Genomic DNA, 19,263 nt, shown 5'->3' on the forward strand with positions numbered 1-19,263 from the left:
TAGCTGGTCATCCCGGTGTTCGAGGCACTCTTGCGTCTATTCGCCAGCGCTTTTGGTGGCCGACTCAGGAGCGTGACACGCGCCGTTTCGTGGCTGCTTGTTCGGACTGCGCGCAGACTAAGTCGGGTAACTCTCCTCCTGCCGGTCGTCTCAGACCGCTCCCCATTCCTTCTCGACCATGGTCTCACATCGCCCTAGACTTCATTACCGGTCTGCCTTTGTCTGCGGGGAAGACTGTGATTCTTACGGTTGTCGATAGGTTCTCTAAGGCGGCACATTTCATTCCCCTCGCTAAACTTCCTTCCGCTAAGGAGACGGCACAAATCATCATCGAGAATGTGTTCAGAATTCATGGCCTCCCGTTAGACGCCGTTTCAGACAGAGGCCCGCAATTCACGTCACAGTTTTGGAGGGAGTTCTGTCGTTTGATTGGTGCGTCCGTCAGTCTCTCTTCCGGGTTTCATCCCCAGTCTAACGGTCAAGCAGAGAGGGCCAATCAGACGATTGGTCGCATACTACGCAGCCTTTCTTTCAGAAACCCTGCGTCTTGGGCAGAACAGCTCCCCTGGGCAGAATACGCTCACAACTCGCTTCCTTCGTCTGCTACCGGGTTATCTCCGTTTCAGAGTAGTCTGGGTTACCAGCCTCCTCTGTTCTCATCCCAGCTTGCCGAGTCCAGCGTTCCCTCCGCTCAAGCGTTTGTCCAACGTTGTGAGCGCACCTGGAGGAGGGTGAGGTCTGCACTTTGCCGTTACAGGGCACAGACTGTGAGAGCCGCCAATAAACGCAGGATTAAGAGTCCAAGGTATTGTTGCGGCCAGAGAGTGTGGCTTTCCACTCGCAACCTTCCTCTTACGACAGCTTCTCGTAAGTTGACTCCGCGGTTCATTGGTCCGTTCCGTGTCTCCCAGGTCGTCAATCCTGTCGCTGTGCGACTGCTTCTTCCGCGACATCTTCGTCGCGTCCATCCTGTCTTCCATGTCTCCTGTGTCAAGCCCTTTCTTCGCACCCCGTTCGTCTTCCCTCCCCCTCCCGTCCTTGTCGAGAGCGCACCTATTTACAAGGTACGTAAGATCATGGACATGCGTTCTCGGGGACGGGGTCACCAATACTTAGTGGATTGGGAGGGTTACGGTCCTGAGGAGAGGAGTTGGGTTCCGTCTCGGGACGTGCTGGACCGTTCGCTTATTGATGATTTCCTCCGTTGCCGCCAGGGTTCCTCCTCGAGTGCGCCAGGAGGCGCTCGGTGAGTGGGGGGTACTGTCATGTTTTGTCATTGATTATCATGTCTTGTCCCTGTGCTTCCCCTTCTATTCGTTTCCCTCTGCTGGTCTTATTAGGTTCTTTCCCTCTTTCTATCCCTCTCTCTCCCCTCCCTCTCTCACTCTCTCGCTCTCTCTTCTCTCTATCGTTCCGTTCCTGCTCCCAGCTGTTCCTATTCCCCTAATCAATCATTTAGTCTTCCCACACCTGTTCCCGATCCTTTTCCCTGATTAGAGTCCCTATTTCTCTCCTTGTTTTCCGTTCCTGCCCTGTCGGATCCTTGTCTATTATTCACCGTGCTGTGTCTATGTATTGCCCTGTCGTGTCGTGTTTCCCTCAGATGCTGCGTGGTGAGCAGGTGTCTGAGTCTGCTACGTTCAAGTGCCTTCCCGAGGCAACCTGCAGTTCTTGATCAAGTCTCCAGTCTGTTCTCGTCATTACGAGTAGTATTATGCCTTTTGTTTGTAAAGTAACTTTACTGGATTAAAAACTCTGTTTTCGCCAAGTCGCTTTTGGGTCCTCATTCACCTGCATAACAACATTGTCACTGGCTTCATCAATAAGTGGATTGATGGTTTCGTCCCGACAGTGACTGTACATACATACCCCAACCAGAAGCCATGGATTACAGGCAACTGAGCTAAAGGGTAGAGTTGCCGCTTTCAAGAAGCGGGAAATCCTGCTATGCCCACCGACAACCCATCAAACAGACAATACAGGACTATGATCGAATCATACTACACCGGCTCAGACGCTCGTCAGATGTGGCAGGGATTGCAAACTATTACAGACTACAAATGGAAGCACAGCAGAGAGCTGCCCAGTGACACAATCAGAGCACCAGGTGTTCCAGACGACTGTGTGATGACGCTCTCTGCAGCCGATGTGAGTAAGACCTTTAAACAGGTCAACATTCACAAGACTGCAGGGCCAGATGGATTACCAGGACGTGTACTCTGAGCATGCGCTGACCAACTGGCAAGTGTCTTCACTGACCTTTTACAACCTCTCCTTGTCTGAGTCTGTACCAACATGTTTCAAGCAGACCACCATAGTCTCTGTGCCCAAGAACATTAAGGTAACCTGCCTAAATGACTACCGACCGGTAGCACTCACGTCTGTAGCCATAAAGTGCATTGAAAGGCTGGTCATGGCTCACATCAACAGCATTATAACAGAACCCTTAGACCCAATCCAACTTGCATACCACCCCAACAGATCCACAGATGATGCAATCTTTATTGCACTCCACACTGCCCTTTCACACCTGAACAAAAATAACACTTATGTGAGAATGCTATTTATTGACTACAGTTCAACACCATAGTACCCTGGCCATGTGGTGCCAGGACAACAACCTCTCCCTCAACGTGATCAAGATTAAGGAGACGATTGTGACCTACAGGAAAAGGAGGACTGAGCATGCCCCCATTCTCATCAACAGGGCTGTAGTGGAGCAGGTTGAGAGCTTCAAGTTCCTTGGTGTCCAAATCACCAACAAACTAACATGGTCCAAAGCACACCAAGACAGTCGTGAAGAGGGCACAACAAAACGTATTCCCCCTCAGGAAACTGAAAAGATTTGGAATGGGTCCTCAGATCCTCAAAAGGTTCTACAGCTGCACCATTGAGAGCATCCTGACTGGTTGCATCACTGCCTGGTATGGCAACTGCTCGGCCTCCGAGCGCAAGGCACTACAGAGGGCAGTGTGTATGGTCCAGTACATCACTGGGGCCAAGCTTCCTGCCATCCAGGACCTCTGTACCAGGCGGTGTCAGAGGAAGGGGCCAAAAATTGTCAAAGATTCCAGTCACCCTAGTCATAGACTGTTCTCTCTGCTACCGCACGTCAAGCGGTACCGGAGCACCAAGTCTAGGTCCAAAAGGCTTCTTAACAGCTTCTTCACCCAAGCCATAAGACTCCTGAACATCTAGTCAATGGCTACCCAGACTACTTGGATTTCCCTCTTTTACATTGCTGCTACTCTGTTATTATCTATGCATAAGTCACTTTAATAACTCTACCCACATGTATATGTTACCTCAATTACCTTGACTAACCGGTGCCCCCTCACATTGACTCTGTACCGGTACATCCCTGTATATAGCCTCACTATTGTTATTTTACTGCTGCTCTTTAATTATTTGTTACTTTATTTTGATTTTCTTTGGTATTTTTCTTAAAACTGCATTGTTGGTAAAGGGCTTTTAAGGGCTTGTAAGTAAGCATTTCACTGTTGTATTCGGAGCATGTGACAAATAACATTTGATTTGATTAGATTTTAAAATGTGAGGACAGGAGCCATTTAGAGAATAGGAATCAAATATGACTGTCTGATGAAAGAGGTAGAGGATCTGGGTTTTATGCTCCTGCTGCTCAGAGCCCGGTTAAACCAAATCATTAGCACCACATGCTTAGTATTAGGACTTTGTCATGATTGATGATTTTAACCGAAGACAAATCACTGATCACTAAGGAAAGATCATTTAAGGTGTGGGGTTGGTACTATTGATGTGATTTGTTCTGAGGACAAACATAGCCTTTCTAAAAGTAATTCCAGGACACCACTATCATTTCAACATTGAAATGTGCTACTGAGAATGACATTGTAAGCACATGTACCATAAAGTACATACTGTGTTGTGAACTGCTGACACAGGCATTCAGATGCATTCCTCATGCTGGTCTGGTTGGAGGCAAAGAGTAGCGTTGTGGTAATAGTGGTCAGGGAGCTAAGACTGAGTACAAAGCCAACAACTTCCCTGTTCCCTCACCTTTCCTAGCAGTTGATTTAAAAGTACAGCATTGATAAACTAACCAACCTTTAGATATACAGTATTGCTGTTGTTAGTATCTGGAAGGATAATAATATGGCATATTCATTCAAAGTGGCTCAGCTAAATGCTGCAAAGGTTTTAGCCAAAATACCAGCCAAGGCATTGTGAAACATCTTATTTCAGAATATTCCATCAATACTAAAACTAATTGGAGACCTTTGTAATATCCACTCCCCTCTTGATGCTCTCTAGTTTACCGTTTAATGCTATTAATATTAATTCATCCGCAACTGTCAATAATAGTACACAACTCCCCGCATCTCCCCTTAGGAGTTCAAAAGCAATTAGTTCTAGTGAGGAAAATAAATGTTTGTGTTGTTCTTAGGCAGTGGCGTCCCCATCATTCAGGGCAGGTGGTGCAGAACCGTTTTGAGCCCCCCCTGTTTAGCAAAAAATAAAATGTTATTTTACTTCAATTTGCAAATATTTGCAAATAAATCCTTAAGTTAATAAAGCTGCATACAAACATGGTCTCTTTCTTGAGTAAGGCAGTTCCAGAATGCAGGTGTTTCAGCCGAGCTCAGTGCTTTCTGTGGTGGTGGAGCAGCCAGCGAAAATACAGAGCGTAAGCGTTGGTAATCTTCTCTAGTTGCGCCGTGATCTGCTCAGTGCTCTGTCACTCATGGGGACACTATGTCACCGCAAAATGCACAGGGAGAGCTAGGCAGTTCAATCCCCATTGGGTGCTGCCATATATTTACATTAGAAGTATCGGCCACATATAACATTACAGCAAATCATGTTATATCTACCGTAGCTTTGATTGAACTGATCATGTCAATATCATACTTTCAAAGTCTAGCAAGTTAGCTAACTAGACAATATCCTTGCAAATCCTTTTCAATCCTTGAAAGTACCATACATCCAGAGAATGCCAGACCTTGATGACAAAGATTTATGACAACGTTTGCCCACAAAACGGACTGCCGAGCCACCTTCCTGTTCAAGTGAACACAGCACAACAGCGGGTCTAAAAATATGTATTTTATGCTGCTGCATAAATGATGTAATATGCCAGGGAGATACAGTGCATTCAGAAAGTATTCAGACACCTTCACTTTTTTCCACATTTTGCTACATTACTGACTCATTCTCAAATGGATTCATTAAAAAATGTTCCTCAATCTACACACAATACCCCATAATGACAAAGCAAAAACAGGTTTCGAGAAACTATTCAGACCCTTTGCTTTGAGACTCGAAAGTGAGCTCAGGTGTATCCTGTTTCCATTGGTCATCCTTGTTTCTACAACTTGATTGGACTCCACCTGTGGTAAATTCAATTGATTGTACATGATTTGGAACTGCACACACCTGTCTATATAAGGTCCCACAGTTGACTGTGTATTTCAGAGAAAAAAAAACAAGCCATGAGGTCAAAGGAATTGTCGGTAGAGTTCCGAGACAGGATTGTGTCGAGACAGATCTGGGGAAGGATACTAAAAAATGTCTGAGGCACTGAAGGTCCTCAAGAACACAGTGGCCTCCATCATTCCTAAATTGAAGTAGTTTGTAATTATCAAGACTCTTCCTAGAGCTGGCCGTCCAGCCAAACTGAGCAATCGGGGGAGAAGAGAAGGGCCTTGGTCAGGGAGGTGACCAAGAACCCAATGGTCTCGTTGACAGAGCTCCAGAGTTCCTCTGTGGAGATTGGATAACCTTCCAGAAGGACAACCATCTCTGCAGCACTCCACCAATCAGACCTTTATGGTGGAGTGGCCAGACGGAAGCCACTCCTCAGTAAAAGGCACATGACAGCCCGCTCGGAGTTTGCTAAAAGGCACGTAAAGGCTCTCACACCATGAGAAAAAAGATTATCTGGTCTGATGAAACCAAGATTGAACTCTTTGGCCTGAATGCCAAGCGTCACGTCTGGAGGAAACCTGGCACCATCCCTACAGTGAAGCATGGTGGTGGCATGTGGGGATGTTTGTCAGCGGCAGGGACTGGGAGACTAGTTAGGACCGAGGGAAAGATGAACAGAGCAAAGTACAGAGAGATCCTTGATGAAAACCTGCTCCAGAGCACGGTAGGACATTTACATTACATTTAAGTCATTTAGCAGACGCTCTTATCCAGAGCGACTTACAAATTGGACCTCAGACTGGGGTGAAGGTTCATCTTCCAACAGGACAATGACCCTAAGTACACAGCCAAGACAACGCAGGAGTGTCTTCGAGACAAGTCTCTGAATGTCCTTGAGTGACCCAGCCAGAGCCCGGACTTGAACCCGATCAAACATATCTGGAGAGACCTGAAAATAGCTGTGCAGCGACGCTCCACATCCAACCTGACAGAGCTTGAGAGGAGCTGCAGAGAAGAATGGGAGAATTTCCCCAAATACATGTGTGCCAAGCTTGTAGCGTCAAACCCAAGAAGACTTGAGGCTGTAATGGCAACTAAAAGTGTGTCAACAAAGTACTGAGTAAAGGGTCTGAATACTTAAGTAAACGTAACCTTTATTTTTTTCTTTGTAAAAATGCAAAATGTTAGCAATTGTTTTTTTTTACTGTTTTTGCTGTGGGATATTGTGTGTAGATTGATGAAGAAAAAGAGCTACAGTAAAATAACAATAGCAAGGCTATATACAGGGGTTACTGGTACAGAGTCAATGTGTGGGGTCACCGGTTAGTCGAGGTGATGGGGGAGCGATGCAAATAGTCTGGGTTGCCATTTGATTAGCTGTTCAGTAGTCTTATAGCTTGAGGGTAGAAGCTGCTAAGAAGCCTTTTGGACCTAGACTTGGTGCTCCAGTACCGCTTGCCGTGCGGTGGCAGAGAGAACAGTCTCTGACTAGGGTGGCTGGAGTCTTTGACAATTTTTTGGGCCTTCCTCTGACACCTCCTAGTATAGAGGTCCTGGATGGGAGGAAGCTTGGCCCCAGTGATGTACTGGGCCATGAGCATTACCCTCTGTAGTGCCTTGAGGTCGGAGGCCGAGTAGTTTCCATACCAGGCGGTGATGCAACCAGTTAGGACAGTTAGGTCTTGGTGTACATATTTGTCTATCTTAGCTTAATTTCTTAATCGAAATTATGGCTTGCCTCTTATCCGTTCATCGATTCCATTATGCCATAGTTTGTACATCTCAACCATGTTTTTTTTCAACAAAAAGTTCAGTAGACCCATGTACACTGAACAAAATATAAATGTGACATGTAGTGTCGTGTGTTGCTCCCATGTTTCATGAGCTGAAATAAAAAATCCCAGAAATTGTCCATATGCACAAAAAGCGTATTTTTTCTAAAATGTCGTGTACCAATTTTTTTTTACATCGCTGTTAGTGAGAATGCCTCCTTTGCCAAGATAATCCACCCACCTGACATGCGTAGCACATCAAGAAGCTGATTAAACAGCATGATCATTACACAGGCGCTCCATGTGCTGGGGACAATGAAAGGCCACTAAAATGTGCAGTTTTGTCACACAACATAATGCCACAGGTGTCAAGTTGAGGGACTGTGCAATTGGCATGCTGACTGCAGGGATGTCTACCAGAGCCGTTTCCAGATTATTTAAAGTTAATTCTCTACTATAAGCTGCCTCCGACGTCATTTTAGAGAATTTGTCAGTATGTCCAACCGCCCTCACAACCAGACTACATGTAACCACGCCAGTCCAGGACCTCCATATCCGGCTTCTTCACCTGTGGGATCGTCTGACGCGATGCAGAGAAGTATTTCTGTATGTAATAAACCCCTTTGTGGGGAAAAAACTAATTCTGATAGGGCCTACATAAAGCTGTCCCAGCCTAACAGCTTATGGGCACCGTTTCTCACCGTTATAGTGTCATTAATGTATTGTTTACTGTTGTGTTGTGGCTTTGCTGGCGTGCATCCTGTCACGTATGCGCCCTCTCCGGCCTCTAGGTCACCACGCTGCTCATTATGGCGCACACCTGTCACCTTCGTTATGCGCACCTGCGCGTCAGGCTCACCTGGACTCCACCACTTCCCCGATTACCTTCCCTATATATGTCACTTCCTTTGGTTCCTTCCCCAGGCGCTATTGTTTCTGTTTCAGTTTCATGTCTGTGCTTTGTCCGTGTTTTGTATGATGTTGCGTTTATTTATTAAAACACTCACTCCCTGAACTTGCTTCCCGACTCTCAGCGCACCTCGTTACACTGACTCACTGCAGCTACAATAAGGACATCAGATGAGTATGAATCTGTGTTTCAATCAAAGTCTGAAAACTGCTATGATTCATCTTTGAATAATGGCCATATACATTGGGTTAGTACAGTTGTCTCAGGTGTTGAATGGAATGCTTTCTTCTCTACAAAGACTGGCTACCTTCAGTGCAGCCAGGACAGACATATTGTACAACTCAATCACTTTCTTATTCTTCGTAGATTGGTTCTGTCTGGTCTGTAATAGCCCTTGCCTTCAAAGCAGCACAGACATTGTACAAATGCATCTAGAGGCCAAGACAATCTGAAGTTCACTTCTCTTTCTTTCCATAATAACTGCCTGCAGGGCCAGATTACCCGAACAGGCACGCATGGCACGTGCCCCGGGGTCCATGACCTCCAGGGGGACACCAACCCCCCCCCCCCCCCTTCCCCCAGAATAAAAACATATTTTTAGGTCAGGGGGCCCCCAAATAGCATATTAACACGTTATAAGCAATAGCCAAATGTGTAGAATAACAGGAATGTAGCTATAAAACTGCCACATTTTCTCTCTGCCTTATGACAAAATGTGTAGAATAGCGTTATAAAATTGCTCATTTTTATCTCTGAAATGCAATGGATTACAGGTGCAGAAGAAGTCTTCCATGCACAGTGGGTAGGGAAGCATGGATTATAGAGAGGGATCACAATGGGCTGATTGGGGTGGTGGTCTGCAGTAGACATGGCTATTTGTCAACGCAGGACCACCATGGGGAAGCTTACAGAGAGAGAGAGAGGGGGGGCGAGAGAGAAAAATAGAGACAGAGAGGTGATGTGAGACAGAAAAGGTGAGGGAGAGATTTGAAAAAAATACTGTGTATCTGTTCTCTCACGCTGCATGTCGCCACAAAGATAAAGTACAATGGGTGTGTGGACTGCTTATACTTCTCCACTGCACTGTCTGCTGCTGGCCCAACATAATATATATGACCAGGTAGAGAGGGGGCCTAATCATACTAGGAATGGTTTAAGCGTTCATTTCATGAATGGATACTTCCTGAATTCTGCTACCACTCGTAGCATTTGGTAATAATCTCTCCAGCCTTTCTGAGCATGGCACAATGAAGCTGTTTTACCCAAAACATGGACAAGAATATAATTCATTATTCTCATGGTCTGTAATACCCCACAGAATCCGGCATGGGGGCGAGTTAACACAAAGGAACTCACAACAAAACAGACTACAGGTTTAAACTCCAGTTGTACAATTAAAATGATCGGCGTGAATGATTTAGCCAAGTACACCACAGAACGTTCCATTGAATACTCCGTTTTCCTCTTGGATTGGTAACTGTTACGGATACAGTTATCCTGTGTGTGTGTATCCTGTGTGTGTGTTTCTTTTCTCTCCTTCTCCCCTCACAGGTGAAAACCATCACTCCCCAATCAGTCAACAATCAATCATCAATCAGAAGACACACCTCCTCCTATTTCCTGACCTATCACAGTTCCTTCCCCATGGTTTAAAAACCCCATCGTTTGTTCTAGAGCTCAGCTCAATCTCTAGCTCAGCTCAGCTCAATCTCTCTGTAAATGCCATGTCTGTAGGTCTCTGTGTTTCACTCTCGCTTTGTGTCTTAACCTCTCTTTTGTTTAAGCACCTCATAGCACTTTGTCATCACCTGTGAGTATTGTTTTTGTTTATGGTGTTTGTTTGATTGCTGGTGGGAAAAGGGGGAAACCAAGGCAAGTCGCCCATGGGCATACACTACCCGTAGGTGAACTTTGTTAAATACACTAGTTAGAACTGGGCGGACCACCCACTGTATTTTTGGTTAGTTAGTTAGCTGTTGTTAAAGTAGGCTAGTCTAGCTTAGGGGTGTTTTTGAATACTTGTTTCTTTCCTTGGGTCCAGCTCAGCCCCTTTTCCTGCTCCCCCCATTACCGTGTGTTTATAAATAAACCTAGAGTTTGACGGTAGATTTCTGTTGTCGTGGTTATTTCGTTCACACTTTTACTTTGTCACAATAATAATTTGCATGAGTTATGTTACGGATCTCATTACCATCCCCCCTAGACTGTCGGGCCAAAAGGGATTCGTAACAGTAACCTACAATAGACAATAGCCCACAATACCTGTTTTATCACATCTTTCCCAATAAATTTCCCAATAAACAAAACAAAAGCCTCTCTCTGCCCTGTGATTTCATAGATAAATATTGCAAGGTCGACTCCCTCGTCTTACCCCATCAGAGTGATGATACAAGAACCTTTACCAACGTCATGTGCTCATCTCAGAGCTACCCTGGTCATGTCCAACTGTGTGAGTTGGCCACCCGATCAGCAGACAGCATCTCTTGAGTGTGATTGGGGCAAAGTGATTGTGGGGAGGATGGAAACGAGGCCCCTTAGTGACAGCACAAGGGCCTGATTAAAACAGAGGACAGGGAACAGCCTTGATCTGCTGAGAGTGCTAGCTACTATAGACCCTGCGCTCCACTTCACATTCTCCAATCACAGGGCAGGCTGGATACCGTGACACAGACCCCAGGGCTTAATGGCATTTCTGGGCTGAAGGAAGCTGTCTCACACCCCGCCATGCTCATTGTACTGTATGTATTCAGGGGATTTCCACCCGAAGGAGCACAGTAGAAATAAAACCAGTGGTTTGTTTCCTTTGAAGAAAGGACCTTATTCATGGTGGTATCTGACTCCCTTCCAGGTTACTTACATACCTAACATGGACATATACAGTAGTAACCTTAAAATAAAGTGTGATCTACCAGCGTTGTTGACTGCAATCTGCCAGCCATTGTCGATGGCATTATAAGCCATGGTTCACTTTGAAAGCGCTGCATTTTAAAAGGTAACAAAGACAGGGGTGACTAAGACATACCAGTAAAATATTAGCAATGCCCAAATGCCCTCCTCAATTAGAGTCAACACAGTCAAGGTTTGCTGGGGTGGGAGAGAGAATACAGAGGTTTGCAGATGGGCAGTTACAAGATAACATGGCATAAAGTCATTCAATTGAATCTCTCTCTCTTTCTTTCTTTTGCAGCAGGCGGTAATCTGCACTACGTGAGTCAAATCTGGGTAAGTGATTAGAGGGCTTTATTTATTGTTTATTAAGGCGTGACTATTGGGCAGTGTTTGGTGGTCTAGCTGCTTTAACTTGCCCACCCGCCCAGTCGGGACGGAGGACGATGAAGGCCCGCATGGTGTCTGTGGCCTGCAGATATACAGCCTGCTCCGCTCCGAGGTAACTGAAGAGCCTTTCGGGGCAGCGTGAAAGCTGAGATCGATCACTACCATGCAGCATGCAGGAAGAAAACGCCAAATAATAGGCAGAAAAACTAAAAGGCAATATGTGGAATAGGATTGTCTGAGGTAATAGCGATGTACAATCTCTGAATCATCATGATAGATGAAAGAGCTTAAGGAGCAGGGTGTGTGTGTGTGTGGTACTCACCTTGTACTGGAACAGAAAGAGACCGCAGAACAGGCTGTAGAGGTCAGCGGTCAGCAAAGAGAGATTGACCGACGTGGCGCTGGTCCTTCTAATGACCACGGGCATGAAGCTGTATAGGCCAAACATGCAGGCACTGAAGCCGATATACAGCAACCCTGGTGAAAGACATATACACACACATAGAGGACACACACACACATGATGAGTGACAGAGCTGCAGGGGCAGACTGGAGCTAATTAACAGCAGAGTGCTCACCAGAATACCAACTAGCCTGCAAAAAAAATCATTCACCTGCCTGTCTATCAATGCTTATATAGGATAGTTTTCTTAGTCTTCTTGTGTCCATATAAAGATAGAAGGATCTTGATGGCAGAGTAGGGAAGGGCTCATCTTCTCCATTTATCAACACATTGTCATGCCTTGGTCATTGTATTTTGTGTTTTTGTTATATGTTTGGGTAGGCCAGGGTGTGACATGGGTTTATATGGTTGTTTTTCGTATTGGGGTTTGTAGTATTTGGGATCGCGGCTGTTTAGGGGTGTTGTATAAGCTTGGCTGCCTGAGGCGATTCTCAATCAGAGTCAGGTGATTCTTGTTGTCTCTGATTGGGAACTGTATTTAGGCAGCCTTAGTTTCGCTTTGTATTTCGAGGGTGATTGTTCCTGTCTCTGTGTAGTTTCACCAGATAGGCTGTAATTAGATTTCACGTTCCGTTTGTTGTTTTGTATTGTATAGTTATTTCATGTATCGTCATTTTCTTTCATTAAAGATCACGAGTAACAAACACGCTGCATTTCGGTCCGACTCTCTTCCTTCAACAGACGAACGCCGTTACACACATTTGCCTATTATAGGTGGTGGATCTTAATTTGATCACCTTGTTGCAGGATAACTTTCCAGGAGAACTTTCCACTTAGAAATTTCAGACTTGATTTTCACTTTTGAAAAATGTTTCAAATGTCCATTACTTATAATCCACATTTCCTGTTGCTGCAAGATTATTTTCCTGCAGTAGCAAACTGACTCAAATGAATATCCTACATCTGTACATGTGCAGTGAATAATCCAATGACTTAATATTTTGTTGGATCCTGTGACATTCTTTCTGCACACCAAACTGATAGAAATGGGAACATAGTCATGGCAGCATTTCCTCCTTCACCTTTAACCAAAAAAGGGAGAGGAGAAGGATGCAAATATCATTATATATATGTCATATACGGTCACTGTAAAGGTCAATGACTGTCAAACAACAGACATTGAGGAGAAAGTGGGCGACTGAGACAGAAAATCATGACATAAGGATGGGCATTTCAGAGAGATAGTTGTCATGTAGGGACTACGGACATTCTGATTATATTTTGTCATGCTGAAACACAGTAATGGGATTTAGTGTTACTATGAAATTAAATTACCTGCTCATCTAGTTTCAGGTTCATTTTGAAAAAAAAAATTATTTATGAAGGACACGACTTTTACGGCCTCAGATGATTTGACAACACAGACAGATAATGGTAATTTGTCTCAAAACAAAACGTAAACAGCACTTATCTGGCAGATTCTGCTCGCAGAGATGTTATGAATGCTGCCAGGGCCATTTCCCCTCTCCCTCATTCCACTAAAAGCAATCAGGATCCTCTTCAATCCCTTTTCATTGTCATAGATACATTACATCTCAGGGGAGTTGTCCTCAGGAGAGAATGCAAAAATATCCACCTGCTTCTCTGCAGTGAGAAAGTACTGAAGGACAGCTGACAAGTGATAGGTGAAGAGTGGATAAGTCCAAACACTGTTTAAATACAGTGTAAATAACCAATCCCAATTCATAGTAGTCTCTTCACTGCTCCAGTTCACTGCTCCAGCTATCGCTGAGCAACTATCTTCAATTACTCCCATTACAGCTGGTATGTACTTCCAAAAACGTTATAAATTAAAATGTACAAGCATTTATAACACAGCATAAAATAAAACAAACAAATAAAACCCAGAAGAAATGACTCATTACTGTCATGGACAGGGTCAGAAGTCAACAACAGCGCAATACATTGGCTTGCCGGAGAGTAATTTTTTCGGAAGTACATACCGGCCTTAACGGGAGCAAAGGAAGATAGTTGCTCAGTGAAACTCCATATTTGGTGAGTCATTAACACATTTTGACATTATGATGCTTGCAGAGCTGTCTAAAGGGAGTTTGAATCATCATAGATAATGAGGCAGCACTCACCATAACAGTCCCAAGCCATTGCATATATCAGAATCTATATGTACTAAGTGATATTAAAACCTCAAATATTGAAGATCTAAGCCCTACACTATAAATCAGGTTTGAGGAGTTAGCGAGGTAACTTTGGTCAACTCTGACCTCAACTCGGGGTAACCAGTACCATGAAAGTGGTACTCAGCCTGAAGGTGTGTTGACCAAGAAGGAGAGTGATGGAGTGCTGCATCAGATGACCTGGCCTCCACAATCACCCAACCTCAACCCAACTGAGATGGTTTGGGATGAGTTGGACCACAGAGTGAAGGAAAAGCAGCCAACAAGTGCTCAGCATATGTGGGAACTCCTTCAAGACTGTTGGAAAAGCATTCCAGGTGAAGCTGGTTCAGAGAATGCCAAGAGTGTGCAAAGCTGTCATCAAGGCAAAGGGTGGCTACTTTGAAGAATCTCAAATATACAATTATTTTGATTTGTTTAACACTTGTTTGGTTACTACATGGTTCCATGTGTTATTTCATAGTTTTGATGTCTTCACTATTATTCTACAAAGTAGAAAATAGTACAAATAAAGAAAAACCCTGAAATGAGTAGGTGTGTCCAAACTTTTGACTGGTACTTTATGTGTAATATTAGTTTGATTTAGAATGGACCATTATCATGCACCGGTCTCTGAACAGAGGCATGGAAGAAAAACAACAACGTCATCTATGCACTTAAATAGCTAATGGAGGATGCTTTTCCCATGGTTCCTTTTCACGCCAGCCAGGTAGGCTGTACTGCTGTTGTAAAGAGAAGCAATGTGCTTAATATTAGAAAGTTCATAAATAAATAGAGTAGACCTACCCTATAGAAAGCTGATGGGATCCTCCTCTTTTTACATTTTTAAATAGAGGACATTAAATCTCTGTTTTATCACACAGTTGCATAGCATATAAAAATGTTGCGCAACATGAGCTCCTGGGCTCTCGAAGTGTTTTCGATCACATTTGCATTGATGTCAGAGTGATTAGAGGGACAATAGAGTGCTGAGTACCAGGCAGTTAGCAAGTTTGGTAGACTACTAATGACCATCAGCAGTATCAGAGCATGGAGAAGCCAAATTACTGTGACTAAACAGTCACGTGCAATTGAACTGCTGACCATGACTCGAGACCGCCGCCGTTGTGGCGGTAATACGGTCACCGTAACAGCCCTAAGCACAGCGCTACATTCTGGCGGTTGGTTACAATGCACTCACTGTATTCAGTATGCTTTTTTGAATCCGATCCACCCAAGCAAACTTAGTACATTTTCTGCAATGGGCAAAGCACACAGACTTCCTAACCCTTGAAGTTTCACTTGACTTCCTCACATGGTTTTCTCCAGACACTGTTGGTAGTCGGTTGAATAGCTGAACAGAGGGCCTCATGCGTTATTCAAATGCCTTGTTTACTATGTCTGGCAGCATACACACCAGAGAGAAATATGGCCATCACCTGCTTTCCTTAACTAAGTTGAAGTGTATCTCCAGGCTAAGTTTTAATGGTGTAGTAGGATGATGATGATTTTAGAAACACGTCAGCAATCTGAACCCATGAATATTGAAATCTCTGTTATTAGGAAGGATATTTGAGGTCAATGATTACCACCCCAAGAGTATTATTCCCAGATACAGTGCTGCCTGATTTTAAAATAATTAAATTAATATTCTGTCATTAACCTACACAATATTAACAATAATGTAAAAGTGGAATGATGTTTTTCTAAACTTTTACAAATTAATACAAATGAAAAGCTGCAATGTCTTGAGTCAATAAATATTCAAGCCATTTGTTATGGCAAGTCTAAATAAGTTCAGGAGTGAAAATGTGCTTAACAAGTCAGATAATGAGTTGCATGGACTCACTCTGTGTTCAATAGTAGTGTTTAACATGATTATTGAATGACTACCTCATCTCTGTACCCCCCACATACAGAAGGTCCCTCAGTCAGTGAATTTCAAACACAGATTCAACCACAAACACTTTCCAATGCCTCACAAAGAAGGGCACCTATTGGTAGCTGGGTAAAAAATTATTAATGCCTTCACCATGCTCAAAGGGATATTTAATGTCTGCTATTAAATATCCCTTTGAGCATGGTGAAGGCATTAATTACACGTTGGATGGTGTATCAAAAAACCCAGTCACTACAAATATACAGGCATCCTTCCTAACTCAGTTGCCGGTGAGGAAGGAGACTGCTAAGGGATTTCACCATGAGGCCAATGGTGACTTCAAAACAGTTATAGAGTTTAATGGCTGTGATACGAGGAAACTGAGGATAGATCAACAACATTGTAGTTACTCCACAATACTAACCTATTTGACCGAGTGAAAAGAATGTAGCCTGTACAGAATAAAAATATTCCAAAACCTGAATCCTGTTTGCAACAAGACACTAACGTAATACTGCAAAACATGTGGCAAAGCAATTAACTTGTTGTCCTGAATACAAAGTGTTATGTTAGGGGCAAATCCAATACAACACATTACCGAGTACCACTCTCCATATTTTGAGGTATAGTGGAGGCTGTATCATGTTATGCGTATGCGTGTAATCGTTAAGGACGAGGGAGTTTCAGGATAAAAAGGAAAGAGAATGGAGCTAAGCACAGGCTAAATCCACCAGACACTGGGAGATGAATTCACCTTTCAGCAGGACTATAACCTAAAACAAGGCCAAATCTACACTGGAGTTGCTTAAATCTACTTGAAAATCTATGGCAAAACCTGAAAATGGTTGTCTAGCAATGATCAACAACCAACTTGACAGAGCTTGAAGCATTTTTAAAAGAATAAATGGGAAAATGTTGCCCAATCCAGGTGTGGAAAAGTCTTAGAGACTTACCCAGAAAGACTCACAGTTGTAATCACTGCCAAAAGGTTATTCTACAAAGAATTGACTCAGGGGTTGTGAATACTTATGTATATTAGATATTTCTGTATTTCATTTCCAACAAATTTGCTACATTTTCTAAAAACATGTTTGCCATTATGTGATATTTAATCAATTTTGAATTCATGCTGTAACACAACATGAGGAATAAGTCAAGGGGTATGAAGGCACACTCTGAAGGCACACTCTGAAGGCACACTCTAAAGGCACACTCTAAAGGCACACTCTAAAGGCACACTCTGAAGGCACACTCTGAAGGCACACTCTGAAGGCACACTCTGAAGGCACACTCTGAAGGCACATTCTGAAGGCACACTCTGAAGGCACACTCTGAAGGCACACTCTGAAGGCACACTCTGAAGGCACACTCTGAAGGCACATTCTGAAGGCACTTCTGAAGGCACTGTAAATGAACCTTTGTTTTCATCTTCCTTATGACCAATAACTGATTATTACAACACACAACTCTCCATGTGGTAAGCTTGAGGATGGAAGAAACAATCTGATCACACCAAGTCGTTGGAGGAGGCACACATTCCTCCAATACATTTTACATGACCAAGTCCTCATCATTTTTCTAGGGTAGCACAATCTTGGCTGAGTAGATCTCTTTCCTTCTGGCACCTGCTGTGTTGCCCACCATGGCAGTGACAGTTAATGACGTGCCCCACAAGCCACCACAGACTGGCTAATGCCTCTGTGACAAGGCAGCATCTCCTGGGACGCTACCCAAACCCCACTATTGGCATCAGTACACACGCCCTCGCTTGCTCAATCAAAAGAAATGGGTGAATTGGAATGAATTAAGGACCTAATCACTTGCATTGCTTTTGGAGAGTGGCGAATTGCAAGTCATAGATTTGGTTCCTAAGAAACAAATTGAAAATTGGGCATCTTCATGGGCTACTATATATCATGTTGTCATGATAGTTTATTGTATTTGAAATATTCTTTAACCAATTAACTGAAACTTAGACAACTTCAAGGGAAGATTCTAGAATTAGGTTGCTGATAAATATTCTGATTTGTGTCTGAACTAAAAGTCCCAAAACGACATATCACTTTGACAGAAGTCATGTCAGAAAAGCATTTGGAAAAAGTGACGCACAAAGGAGCAGGAGTGAAGCCACTGTCCACATAAGACAGAACAGACCCACATCATACCGAGTCCTATTGTTTTTGAAAAAATATGTTGTCACTCTGAATAAAGTCAATTTATCATCTGACCATATCTTGTGATTTCTTTAGTCTTTATCAGCCCCAAATGTTTTAATCACTTCTACAGCGGGCAGACTTTTAGCATAGCCCCTTGTACACCCCACAGGCTTACTCCTACTAGCTAACCAACAGCTGCTATATGCTGTACAATAGCACCCTGTCTGGCTTACTCCTACTAGCTAACCACCAGCTGCTATATGCTGTACAATAGCACCCTGTCTGGCTTACTCCTACTAGCTAACCACCAGCTGCTATATGCTGTACAATAGCACCCTGTCTGGCTTACTCCTACTAGCTAACCACCAGCTGCTATATGCTGTACAATAGCACCCTGTCTGGCTTACTCCTACTAGCTAACCACCAGCTGCTATATGCTGTACAATAGCACCCTGTCTGGCTTACTCCTACTAGCTAACCACCAGCTGCTATATGCTGTACAATAGCACCCTGTCTGGCTTACTCCTACTAGCTAACCACCAGCTGCTATATGCTGTACAATAGCACCCTGTCTGGCTTGTTTGTAGCAAATCAACTGTTGATGTTATAAGTAAATAAAGTGCATCCATATATCAGTTAGACACCTTCATCTCCTACCTGTAATTCATGCAGCACAACAAGACCTTCGTAAAGGTTGACACCACCCCTTAGCCGGCCTGTACATTTTTACTGTACAGCAGTGGCCCATCCATCTTAGCTCAGGGCCCCATCTCTTTGTCACCCCCACTTCATTTGCAGAGTGATCTTCCAGTGACACCCCTTACAGCCTAACTGATTGGGTGAGGAGGATCTGACACCACAGTGGAGGGGAGGAGGAGGTGTGGGAGGGCATCTCCGCTCGACAGGATAATCAATTCCCCCTTTGCCAATGTTTAATCATCCCTGTATCATCCACCGCCACTTATTTCCTTCCCACATGCACGCACTTCCCTTCCTCACACAAATACACACACACAGTAACAGTAGCTTACCAATCTGCCAGTCCCACTGCACCTTTAACAGCTCCTTGTGTTCCATGATGGCCCTGAAACAGAAAGAAAATGACACAATTCCTGTCAGGCACAGGTGAGATTTCAGAGATGGGGGGGATAAAACAGTGTGAGTGATGGAGAGAGGAAAGTAAGACAGGAGGATCAAAAGTCTCTTGACAGGAAGCTCAGTTTTGACAACTCAGCACCTGTGATTCTGACGAGGGACAAGACCGTCCTATCAGAGCGAGGTGGGGGT

General features: G+C 44.0%; 1 protein-coding gene across 1 annotated transcript in view; it reads right to left on the minus strand.

Annotated features, from left to right (window-relative positions):
• LOC123990734 (solute carrier family 35 member F1-like) overlaps positions 1-19,263 on the minus strand; it is a 151,248-nt gene that overhangs the window by 12,378 nt on the left and 119,607 nt on the right. The window contains exons 7-8 of the mRNA XM_046291553.1: positions 19,008-19,060; positions 11,687-11,841 (exon numbers count right to left, since the gene is read on the minus strand). Coding sequence (XP_046147509.1) covers positions 11,687-11,841; positions 19,008-19,060 — 208 coding nt within the window. The remainder of the gene's footprint in view (positions 1-11,686; positions 11,842-19,007; positions 19,061-19,263) is intronic.

The sequence above is a fragment of the Oncorhynchus gorbuscha genome, linkage group LG12 (assembly GCF_021184085.1).
Source record: "Oncorhynchus gorbuscha isolate QuinsamMale2020 ecotype Even-year linkage group LG12, OgorEven_v1.0, whole genome shotgun sequence".
NCBI lineage: Eukaryota > Metazoa > Chordata > Actinopteri > Salmoniformes > Salmonidae > Oncorhynchus > Oncorhynchus gorbuscha.